This window comes from Symphalangus syndactylus, chromosome 15 (genome assembly GCF_028878055.3).
Source record: "Symphalangus syndactylus isolate Jambi chromosome 15, NHGRI_mSymSyn1-v2.1_pri, whole genome shotgun sequence".
In the NCBI taxonomy this organism is placed as follows: Eukaryota; Metazoa; Chordata; class Mammalia; order Primates; family Hylobatidae; genus Symphalangus; species Symphalangus syndactylus.
In genome coordinates this window covers 42004595-42017186 of record NC_072437.2, presented here as the reverse complement: position 1 = coordinate 42017186, position 12592 = coordinate 42004595, and the positions used below count along the sequence as shown (strand labels likewise).

The following is a 12592-nucleotide window of genomic DNA, read 5'->3' as shown; positions in this document are numbered from 1 at the left end:
TGTGTATATGAAAATATATAAATATACACGTGTGTAAATATATTCAGATAGAGATATAAATATATTTGAGATTACATAATATATATATTTTATTGCATAATAAAATGTATTATTTATATATAATCTGGAAAAAGCATAAAAGGAGAAAAAAACAAAGGTCACAACAGCAACATTTCTTACAATCTCAAAAATGACAGCAGCTGCCATTTACTGACAACCTACCATGTGCCACGTGTGAGAAGTAAAATAATGTATATAAAGCACTTGATTGGTGTTTTATGTACATTATTTTACGTATTCCTCACAAGAACCTTTAATATTTCCATTTCACAGCTGAGTAAAATGAGGCTCAGAAAAGTAATGTTTTCAAGGTCACAAACCAGTGATGTGTAGTACCAAAATTTTAACCAAGATTTGTGTGACCTAAAGCTAGGGCTAAATGCAGAAACATAATGGCTTAACTGCCAACAATTATTTTCACTAAAATTATAGTTTTTTGTTTTGTTTTGTTTTTTTTTTTTTTTAGACAGGCTCTTGCTCAGTTGCCTAGGCTGCAGTGTAGTGCTTCGATCTGCACCCTCAGGCTCTGGGGCTCGAGCAGTTCTCCCACCTCAGCCCCTCAAGTAGTTGGGACTACAGGCATGCACCACCCCATCACACCTGGCTAATTTTAAAATTTTTTTCATAGAGATGAGGTCTCACTATATAACCCAGACTGGTCTCAAACTCCTGGGCTCAAGCGATCCTCTCGCCTCAGCCTCCCAGAGTGCTGGGATTACAGGCATGAGCCACGCTCACTCTGGCCAAATTATAATCTTTCAACATCAAATTGAAAAGATATAAATTATTATATGACTATTAAATAAGGGTGAAGAGAGGTTATAAAATACACACAAAAATTTCGGGACCTCTTGAAGTATGAAGTCATTTCCACTGTCCTGTGAAAGTCTTTGTGTTTTACTACCTTAAAAACAGTGCCCTACTAAATACATGTATGACAAAAGCAAACAGACCAATTGTCAACCTAATTATTTTCATAGAACAGATATTAAGACTCTATGTCTGTAAGATATTGTGCAGAGTAAAAACAGGCCTGACAATACTATCCTTAGAAAGCCAGCATGCTTGTAAGGCTGGCCTTTGGCTGGCTCCTGGGCACTTTGATTTCTCGAGGGTTCCCATTACCCGATAAGGAATGGTTCACTGTGCCTGAATTATTTATGAAACAATATGGTCTACACTGAACTGCCTTCCTCCCAGAAGTCTGGAATTTTGATACATACTAGGTAGGCGGTGCCTATGTGACCAGTTCCAAATAAGAACGCAGGGCAGAGTTTCTAAGGAGCTTGCCTAATCCCCATGTGTTGTTACAGTTCACTGCTAGGGGAATTAAGCACATCCTGTGCAACTCTGAGGACTTTGTAAGCTTGTGCTTGTTTTCCACTGGACTTGGCCTCATACACCTTTTACATTTGCTGACTTTGCTTTATATCCTTTTGCTGAAATAAGCCAGGGCCATAAGCATAATTATATGCAGAGTCCTATGAGTCCTCCTAGAAAAATCACTTAAACTGGGAGTGGTCCTGAGGACTTCCAACACAAAGATGTAGAAGATAAAAACTCAGTTTAGTTATTCCTCTTATGTGTTTAAATAACCTGTAAGGTATAACACAAATCATTACCTCTTCCTTCTTTATATCTTTTTCTTGGTGTGGAAAAAATTCTACCTTCAGGCTTCCTGATGATGGCTGCTCTGGAGGAGGTAGGTAACTCTTTGTATTCACAGCATCAAAAAGTTTTTCCACAAATATCTGTGTCTCTAAAAATAAAACCAAACACCATAGATTAAAACACATTTGTTAAGATCAATTCCCCGCTTCCACATCTCTTATCTCTAATATGATGAAATATACCTTGACTTTTATAAATTAGAAAATATACTAGTACTGGCCGGGTGCAGTGGCTTACATCTGTAATCCCAGCACTTTGGGAGGCCAAGGCGGGTGGATCACCTGAGGTCAGGAGTTCAAGACCAGCCTGGCCAACATGATGAAACCCCGTCTCCACAAAAATTAGCCAGGCATGATGGCAGGTGCCTGTAATTCCAGATACTAGGGAGGCTGAGGCAGAAGAATCACTTGAACCCAGGAGGCAGAGATTGCAGTGAGCCGAGATCGCGCCACTGCACTCAAGATCACACCATTGCACTCAAGATCACGCCACTGCACTCCAGCCTGGGTGACAGAGCAAGACTCCATGTCAAAAAAAAAAAGTAAAAAGAAAGAAAATATACTAGTATCAACAGCTTCCCAACCAGTGTGCCATGGCACAAGTCCTGAGGCAATACTGATTCATGCTATTTTCAAGAAGGTAGGGACTGGAATGGTTGCAGCCCTCTGGGCTAGTCACCTCCAGCCATGACTAAATCTTCTCTATGTCGCCTACGCAGTGTTGAGTAAACACAAACACTATCATAATCTAGATGTGGCAAAGTACAAAAAGCTGAAAAGCAATGTGCTAGGTAAGATTGAAAGCAGTTTCCTAAGCAGTACTAGCTTTAAATAAATAGGCAGTCATTTTCTTAATCTTTTAATCTACGTAAGAAAAAATATCAACATGCTTTAAGAATAAGTACATGGACATTACTGAGAGGTGGCATCCATTTTAAATAAGCTACGGATATACTCAATAATAATATTGTTTATTTAACTGTGTTAAAATTAGGGCTTCTTAGCGAGTTCCTTTAATATTCTGTGGATAAACTTATTTTAAATAACTTTATTTAATTTTTTGTGAGATGAGTCTCACTTTGTCGCCCAGGCTGGAGTGCAATGGCGTGATCTCAGCCCACAGCAACCTCTGCCTCCCGGGTTCAAGCAATTCTCCTGCCTCAGCCTCCCAAGTAGCCAGGATTACAGGCACCCACCATCATGCCTGGCTAATTTTTATATTTTTTGTAGAGACACAGTTTCACCGTGTTGGCCAGGCTGGTCTTGAACTCCTGACCTCAGGTGATCCACCCACCTCAGCCTCCCAAAGTGCTTGGATTACAGGCATGAGCCACCGTGCCAAGCCTTAAATGACTTTTTAAAATATAGTAGTATTTTTAAACCAAAGATCTTACCTTTCTGAAGAAATACATCCAGCTGATCAATACATAATGCCTTTAACTCTTTTTCACTTTTGTCTTTCTTCACCAAAGCCAGAACATATTTTGCTAGGGCGGATGGATCTGCATCACAGCTAAAGAAAAAAACCAATATTGAAGAAAATTTAGCCAACTGCACATTCTACAAATTCCAGTTACAAACGGAATTAGTGAGAATAATAGTTAAGTGAGTTAATACATGTAAAAAGCACCTGGGTCACAGAGGACCTTGAAGAAATTTAAGTTCTCTTTATACTAACACTCCCTAATGCTATGTGTAGCCATTGTATTTCTTAAAAACATACCCATCAGTATATTAAACAGCAAAAAAAGAAAGTCTAGAAATGGATCCAAATGTACTAGGAATTCAGATTTTATAAAAGTGGCATCCAAACCAACTAAGAAGAGATAAATTATGCAATAAACAGTATTGAGGCCAGGCACAGTGAATCAATCCTGTAACGACAGCACCTTGGGAGACCTAGGCGGGCAGATCACTTGAGCCCAGGAGTTCAAGACCAGTCTGGGCAAAATGGCGAAACCCAGTCTCTACCAAAAAAAAAAAAAGGCATGGTAGTGTGTGCCTATAGTCCCAGCTACTCGGGAGGCTGAGGGGGAAGAATCATCTGAGCCCAGAAGTTCAAAGCTCCAGTGATTTGGGATCGCATCACTGCGTTCCAGTCTGGGTGACAGAGTAAGACCCTATCTCAAAAAAAGAAAGAAAATGTATTGAGACAACTTGGCAGTTACCTTTTACAAAATAAACTTGGAAACATATGAGAGGAAAACACAATTTATTTAACCCTGGAGTAAGGAAGACACAAAATCCATATATCAAAAAAGTAATGTGATTATAAAAAACAAACAAAAAAAACCTCAGAATGAAGAGTCAACAAATAAAAAAAAGCTCAGTTTATCTCATCGCAAAAAGGCTAATCCCCCTAACCCACAGTGTTTTTACAAGACTAACATTATAAGAGAAAAAAAGACAAAGGATATGAATAGATGCTAAACCATAAAAGAAATAAAAATGACTCTTAAATGAGTAAAAGTACAACCTCACCCATAAGAGAAATACAAATTTAAGTTACACTGAAATATTTTTCAGCTATCAGGTTGGCAAAATCCAATAAATATGAAAATGTATTCTGGTGGCAAGACTAATGAAAACGCAATTGTAAACATGAGCTGCTGTGAGTAAACTGGTAGCTGATAGAGTACTCTGGTAGTATCAAGGTCACAAACGCAATTTACACCTACAAATTTATTCTACACATATACTCACGTGTTCAAAATGACATGTGTACAAGTTATTCACTGTCATAATTGATTGTAAAATCAAAAATGTGCACATGTCCATTTAGAGAACTGGAAAAATAAACTGTATTAAAATCCACACAAAAGAATGACATGTAGCAAAAAGATAAAAAGACAGGTAACGAAATTTTCAACCCTTAAAGAAATCTTCGTATCAATTTATTAAATTTAAAATGCAAGACAGAGAAAAGGTTTGTATAGTATTTGTCATTTGTGTTGGGGGAAAAGAGAGAAATCTGGTTTATATATATATGTGGAAGGATAAATAAACTACGGCTATTTGGACAGGATGATAGTATGAACTAAGTAAAGGAGGGACAGGGTAAGAAGGGAAAGTTTTTTTTAAAAAAAAAACACATAATAATTGTATGTATTCATAGAGTACAACGCGATATTTTAATACCCGTATGCAATGTGTAATGAACAATCAGCATATCTATCACCTAAAACATTTATTTCTTTGTGTTGGGAACATTCAAAATCTTCTCTTCTAGCTATCTGAAAATATATAATAAATTAACTATAGTTACCCTACAGTGTTAAACAACACTAGAACTTACTCCTCCAATCCAGCGTAATTTTGTTATCTGTTAACCAACCTCTCCCTATCTCCCTACCACCCTTCCCAGCATTTGGTAACCACTATTCTACTTTCTACTTATATGAGACCAACTTATTTAGCTTCCATATATGAGTGGTAACATACGGCATTAATCTTTCTGTGCTTCGTTTATTTCAATTAACAATGTCACGACGGAAAATTTTTGATGTCTGAACTATTTTCATCCAATTCAAAAGAATGATATAATTGTTTATAACTAAGCTAAAATTATTTAAGATTTTACAAGTTAGAGTAACTAACAATAAAATAATAGCAGTAGTTAATTACTAACACTTACTCAACACCTAGTTTGTGCCATGAACTGCACTTCTAATTTTACATACTATATTGGGCTCTCATTTTACTGATAAAGAAACTGAAGTTCAGAGAAAAGCTAAGTAGACTTCCCAAGACTACATAGCAAGGAGATGAATCAAGATTTAAAACTAAATCTCATACTCCAAAGTCCACATTCTCAACCACCACACTAGACTGCCTCTTACAACGAGGTGCCAGAAACCTGACTTCCAATTTACTTTTTAAACACCTAGAGTTACAGTCACTCCCTATCAACCAAATCAAACAGACATCAACCAAACTAGACATCAAGCTAAACATATTTCAATTTACTGGAACTCATTATGATATATAATATTATTGTGTTTTATTGCAACTGCTGTAAATAAATTCAGTCTACACTGAGTCTAAATGCTGTAATTTAATATTGGTTTGATTGTTGTGGTGAATTTTCAACTTATTAGTGGTTTTTCCACTAACTTACCTGTCATTTTTCAATTCTCTCAACAAAATACCAAATCTATTTCATTTTCACACCATTATTTTTTAAATAGGACATTTTTAAAATGAATTAAAATGTTAGCAGCTAAAAATCTAGAGGAAGGCTTTTGTGATTTTTATAATTATTATGGTCTATAAACCACAGTTTGATAAATCAGCAAGATAGAACTCCAGACATCTTCTGTAGAAGCAATCTGAACTGAATAAAAAACCATTAGCCACAACAAATAGACTACCATATACAGTTGTAAATCCTTGAAATAAGCTGAAAGGCAGATGACTTTTTAACATTTGTTAAAAGTTCAAATTATATAGAAGCAGGGGTTATAATTTCACATTTAATGGCAAAACAACTGAATTTGCATTTGGGAGACAATTTTTCTTAAGTCCTACAAGAAGTTCCATTTTTACTTCAATATTTTTGAAAACAAAAAGCTGAGTAGAAAATATGGACCACAGAAATTTAATAATATACTGAAATGTTATGTATCAGGAACAGAAAGGCAAAACGTTACGTTCTCTTTTCTATTTGTCTTTAGTGTTGTATTATCTGAACATCTAGTAATGATGTTATGCAAAGTCAATTAAACATTCAAATTACCTAATTAAAAAACTATATTCATACAGCAAATTAATTTAAAAAATTATCTCCATGGCTAGCAAGATTGTTCGAGGCACTTTACCAGTTGCCACTGCTGATAAAAGGTTTGTAATTTGAATGGACTATATATATCTTGTCAGAGCTAGACTTTTCTTTACCCCTGCTATATACTGCTAGCATCCTGAAAATGTGTGAAAGGAAAAGTAGACCTGAAATTGCCTTATAGATCAGGGAAAAAAAGAATCAAGTTTTGAAAAGTACTTCTTAGCTCCCGCAAACAACAAAATCTGCCAATAAAGTATGATTCTGATCACCAAGTGCTCCAACTGCAATTACTCTTCTGTGTGTGTGTTGGGGCTGGTGAGGGGGAAGAATACAAACAAAGGCAAAAACTACAAAATAAGGCATGAGATCTAACTTAATAATAGCATTTGTAGAAGGCAAATAGAAGGTGAAAACTTAAGTACTTTAGTAAATGGTTAAGTTAAAGGAAATAAAAGTGTGAAATGGCTGGTGGGAAACATAAATTATAAACATACAATAAAACAGAAAACTGAAAACTAGACAGGAAAGAGTGCTGCTCTCCTATGCAGTAGAGTGTTAGTGCTTTCAGTTCTAGGTGCCACCTTTATAAATGCATAAACAAACTCAAACAGATTCTTAGAAAATGACCAAGATGGTAAATGGATATCATTATTAGATGGTTTTCTAGGGATTCTCAGCCTAGAGAACTGAACTGTCAGAAAGAACTTGGTAAGTCTTCAAATAATTGAAAGGTTCACAAGGAAAAAGGATTACATTTGTCCAATATATCCTCCAAGGAATGTAACTAAAGCCAGTAAGCAGAAGCAGACAAACAGGTTTTGGCTTAAAATAAGAGATAGGCTTTTTTTCTTTTTTTTTTTTTTTAAATACTCGGAGGCCTCCTAAAGGCAGAATAAACTGCCTGAGGGTTCTCCATCATTAGAATGGTTTCAAGCATAGGCTGAACAGCTCTTGGCAGATAAGCGCTGGATTGGATAGTAAATCCCTCACAAATATCAATGAGTATAATCATTAGGTTTAAATCTGTTCATGAGATACTATGCAAATATATGAAATATAAAATAACACAGTAGTCTGTTCAATTACTGATCTACATGTATTAGTAATAGAAAAGCATTTTTTAAAAATTACACTGTAGATAAAATACACACTACAAAAGATCTGAGACATATTAATAGTTACTAAGCGAGAGAATACACATACAAATATATGTCTCACTAGATCAATGGCTCATTTCTGTCAGGGAATCTTTCATCTTCATATAAAGTTTGATGAATAAAATAAGAAAATAAGTATGCTGGGTTTAGTGATTATCGTCCAAATATCGCATTCATTATTCAAGCAAATTTTAAAAGCACCTACTCTGTCACTGTTCTAGATCCTGAAAATACAACTTTTAGAAACATCACTGTTGCCATGGAATTTACATTGGAGGGTGGGAGGGAGACAATATGCATATTACACAAACATACATTTACAGTATGTATTGTCATGTAGACACGTGCTCCGAGGAAAAATCCAGGTTGAAAGGATAAAGTGTAAAGGAGGAGAAAGGAAGAAAGGTAAGGAGAAAGAAAATAGAGAAGATAAAACAAGTATTTTAAGATCATCAAGGAAGCACTCTGTTCAAGTTACATGTAAACAGGGATCTGAATTTAGATAGGAATGGAAATGTAATGCAAGCATGCTTTATGGCTATCTGGGAAAGAAAAAATTTTAAAAAGCTCAGGCCAAGGAAACCCATCAGAAACAGCCTAAGGCCTACTTGACCTTCTTGACACATATGAGGGACAGGAGTCCAGTGAAATGGAGCAAAGTGAGCATTCACGAACACTGGGGTTTCCAATTTTAATTCTCCAAGGACTTCAAATTAACTGCTTCAGTGAGCTTTGGCAAATTAAATCTCCAAATCACTATGAAGTCATTCACATCAATGATTTTAAAGGCACAAAAATAAAACTTTGTCAATTCCTGAATATACTGTGTTAAGGATACAGCTAATAAAGTTTTTTTTTTTTTCATTTCATTTTTTTAGAGACAAAGTCTTGCTGTTACCCAGGCTGGAGGGCGGTGGTGCAATCATGGTTCACTGAAGCCTTGAACTCCTGCCAAGAGATCCTCCCACCGCTGCCGCCCCAGTAGCTAGGACTACAGGTGCACACAACTACACCTGGCTAATTTTTGTTTGGGTGTACAAATAGGGTCTTGCTCTGTTGACCAGGCTGGTTTTGAACTCGTGGCCTCAAGTGATCCTTCTGCCTTGGCCTCCCAAAGTGTTGGGATTTACAGGTGTGAGCAATGTGACCAGCTGGCATCTTTGCTTTTAAAAACAGTTCAGTTGGAGACTTCCAGCTTCATGCATAACCTTTAAAAGCATAGAAGTGACCATCTAAGAAGGCCATTCTCTTCCAACCATATCTGGGGTGGAGAGGGAAGTACACACACTAAAGTTACAGAAGCCAAAATAATACAGAAAATCAAATGTTATAATAAAATATCTTTAAAAACTAAATATTCTTAATAAGAAACAAATCACCTCCAGAAATAAAGGTTGTACTAATCCCCCAACACACCCACAGTGTGTTTTAGTTTTTCAGATTTTCAAAACAGTAATGAGACTGTAAAGAAAGCTATAATACTCCAATACAATATTTCAAAAAGTTTGTTTTGCACGAGTTTCTTGGAGACTTTAGAAATTCAGTAGAATATAACTCATGGAATTTAACCCAAGCTTCCATTTTCAGTAATCTTGAAAAGGAGCTGGAGGTGGTAGTGGGAATTAAAAATTAAATTTAAATATGTTAACTGAGTAACTTTAGAACACGGATATGCACCCACGTCTGTTCCTTCCAAATTTTCATTTTATATTCAGGAAAAATATCTAATTTGCATCAAAGTCATGATTTTATATTCTGTACTTAGAATTACTCTTTTAAAAATCCAAATTTCATTGCAGCAAGCATAATACATACATTGAAAATTCTAATTGCTGTAGTTTATTACATGCTTTATTTAATTCAAACAAGAAAGCAAAAATAGATTACTTACATACAGTAATTAGTTACAGCAAAGACTACTCATTAAGAGTTATTATACATCCAGTTCATTCTACAAAATCAAAATACAAGCATATCTAAACATGATCCATCCTTGAGCATCACACAATCTATTAATACTTCTTCATCACTGCAAAATGTATCACAATACATGTAATTATAACACTGAAAACTACTGGCCAGTTCTTTTATTCCCCCACATCATTCCAAGAAATAGCGTGATTCCATCTTACTTTTACAACAATGATTCTCAAACTTTTTGGTATCAGGAGCCCTCTATGCTTTAAAAATAGGAATCACTCCAAACAGCTTTTTATTTAAAAGAATTATATAAATATTTATTAAGAATTAAAATTGAGAAAAAATTTAGTTTAGTTTGAAATAATAAATCCATTAAAACTAGCATAAAAACTCTATATATTTGTTTGAGTAATCAGAAGAAGAATTTATTCATGCAAACAAACAGGAAGCCCATATGTGGGGCTGGCTTTTTTTCTGAATCCAGGAGTTCAAATCATATCACCAGGACTCTCTATTCTGCATTTTTCACTTTCAGAAAGGCTATGTGTGGTAAAAATGATGGCCCCCAAGCAGTTCCTGGCTTACATTATTCTGACAGCTAGTGAAACCAGAAAAAGGAGCCTACTTTTTCTCTCCTCCAGCAACCGTATTGGCCTCTGAAAATGACTCATCTTCCCCATTTAGGTCATATCCCCACTGCAGGTCAGGGATGGGCAGAGCTCTATGATAAATAGCCTCACCTGAAGTTAAATACCATATTAAAGAAAAAAAACTATTTTTCCAAAATAAAATACAAATTTTCTGAGAAGAGTGACCATGTTTTACACTTTTTGCAAATACTTTTGTTTGGCTTAATAGAAGACAGGCCGATTCTTATATCTGTTTTTACATTCAGTCTGTTATGATATGTTATACTGGTTGAAGTACATGAAGAAAACCTGACCTGACACAGATACACAGTAGGAAAAATAAGGACCTCATAGACACCACGAAAGGCTCTCAGGAAATTCCAGGAATCCTGATACCACACTTGAGAACCATAGAAGTCACATAACTTCTAAATTAAATAAAAAAAAATAAGAAGTGCCCATTAAGTGTCAAAGACCCAATAATCAGATAACAAAACCAAAGTAAAAGTTTGTACTGTTCAGTGCAAACAGCAGCAGCCCAAATGACAAATTATGCACAGATAGTTGTGGTTATAATTATGGTTATACATCAAGCCACAGAACTCTCTCTTTAAAAAAAAAAGGTGGATCTGCAATATGGTAGCCCATGACTAACCTTCATATTTAGGGTTTTGTTTTGTTTTTTTTTAATTTCTATTCATAGTTGAAGAAGAATTGAGTTCTCTGAGAAAAGACTGGTTCTAGAGGCCACCCCCACTCCAGTTACTCACATTCTATCTAGTTAACAACAGATCTCAGGTAATCCATCCCTCTGGTTACTAAAATGAGAGAGCAGAGGCTAGTGAACATTTTCTTTTAAAACCAAAAAGGCAAAATTATCCAAAAGAAATAGCACTAAAACTAGAAATACAAAAAACCTAGTTCTATCATCCTGTTGGATAAATTTGGCTGAGTCGATTAAGCCTTTAACCTTTTTCTCATATTTCTTTAAAAGGTCTGGCTAATGCTGTGTGGTTATATATGCTAGAGATTCACTTCTAAGTCTTTCTCTAACATTGCTACCAAAACTTTCTGATATGGTTACCACAGTCATGCCAAAATTTTTCTTTAAAAAGGAGAAATTATTATGGACACTTTTCCGGTCATGAATCTTAAGACTAAGCAAACTAAGCTTCAGTTTCTTCATCTAACAGCTGACCTGACAAACTAGAAATAATTACAAATAAATATAATTACAAAAAAGACACACTTTATTAACCTGCGAAGCACCCTAACAATCGTTAAGGGATTACTAAATAATGAACTATGATTAAAAAAAATGCCTATAATCACCCCTAAAAATATACTTTAGTTAAATTCTGGTTGCTATATTTTAAGTCCTATGTTCCTTTCAAACCTACTTTGCCCCAAGCCAAATTGTCAGCCTTTTCATGAAGCAGTCTGGTATTGAAGAAAAGCACTGAACTGTACTCCAAAAAACAGAATTTTCAGATTTCCAGTCTGATGTTATTTCTACTTTATTCACCAGTTATATAGTCCTGCGTTAGCATTTTATTTCTCTAGGCTTTAGTTTACTCATTTTAAAAATAAAGGCACTGAACCATACGATCTGAAAAAGTGGGTCATTTTTGTGAAAAAAGATTAAGCTTTCACCACCTTGCACTCTTTCTCCCTTCCCATTCCCAGTAACTTTTAGTTAACTGAATTTCAAAATAATTTAGTACATAGCATTAGAATGTTCAATTTTTTTTCCTTATGTCTTTCTAAAGAGTCACAGAATCCCATTTCCTCAGCACTCATGACCAAATTTTGAGCCCTTAGAAGGGATAAATAGATAAATTCTACTTAATAGAAACATTTTGTGTATTTCTCCTAAACTGCCAGACCTATATATCTGTACATTGTTTCTACCACTGTTACATAGCAACTACTGGTATGTTTGCCTCTTTCTCCCATTGGTATTACAGATAACTATGCCTGCCTTTTCCCTAGAACAAATCACAATGTATTGAGAAGGAGCTTCTAATTACCAACATTATAGCAAGCTAAATTCAGGCATTTCACAACTCACTCTTAAACTAGACTAAGAAATAGCTAACTAGTTTTCCTTTGTCTTCAAAACGTTTTATCTAATCAAACCTCTACATGCCATAAACTGGAGTGCAGTGGCGATCTCGGCTGACTGCAACCTCTGCCTCCCGAGTTCAAGCAATTCTCCTGCCTCAGCCTCCCCAGTAGCTGGGATTACAGGCATGTACCACCACGTCCAGCTAATTTTTGTATTTTAAGTAGAGATGGGGTTTCACCATGTTGGCCAGGCTGGTCTCAAACTTCTGACCTCAGGTGATCCACCCACTTGGGCCTCCCAAAGTGCTG

The 12592-nt window shown here is 35.6% G+C and overlaps 1 protein-coding gene across 47 annotated transcripts in view; it reads right to left on the bottom strand.

The window, feature by feature from the left end:
* Window positions 1–12592, bottom strand: part of RBM26 (RNA binding motif protein 26) — an 87424-nt gene that overhangs the window by 57091 nt on the left and 17741 nt on the right. For all 47 annotated transcript variants that reach the window (XM_055245183.2, XM_055245184.2, XM_055245191.2 and 44 more), the window contains exons 2-3: window positions 3125–3243; window positions 1683–1819 (exon numbers count right to left, since the gene is read on the bottom strand). In XM_055245183.2, the coding sequence (XP_055101158.1) occupies window positions 1683–1819; window positions 3125–3243 (256 nt within the window). The remainder of the gene's footprint in view (window positions 1–1682; window positions 1820–3124; window positions 3244–12592) is intronic.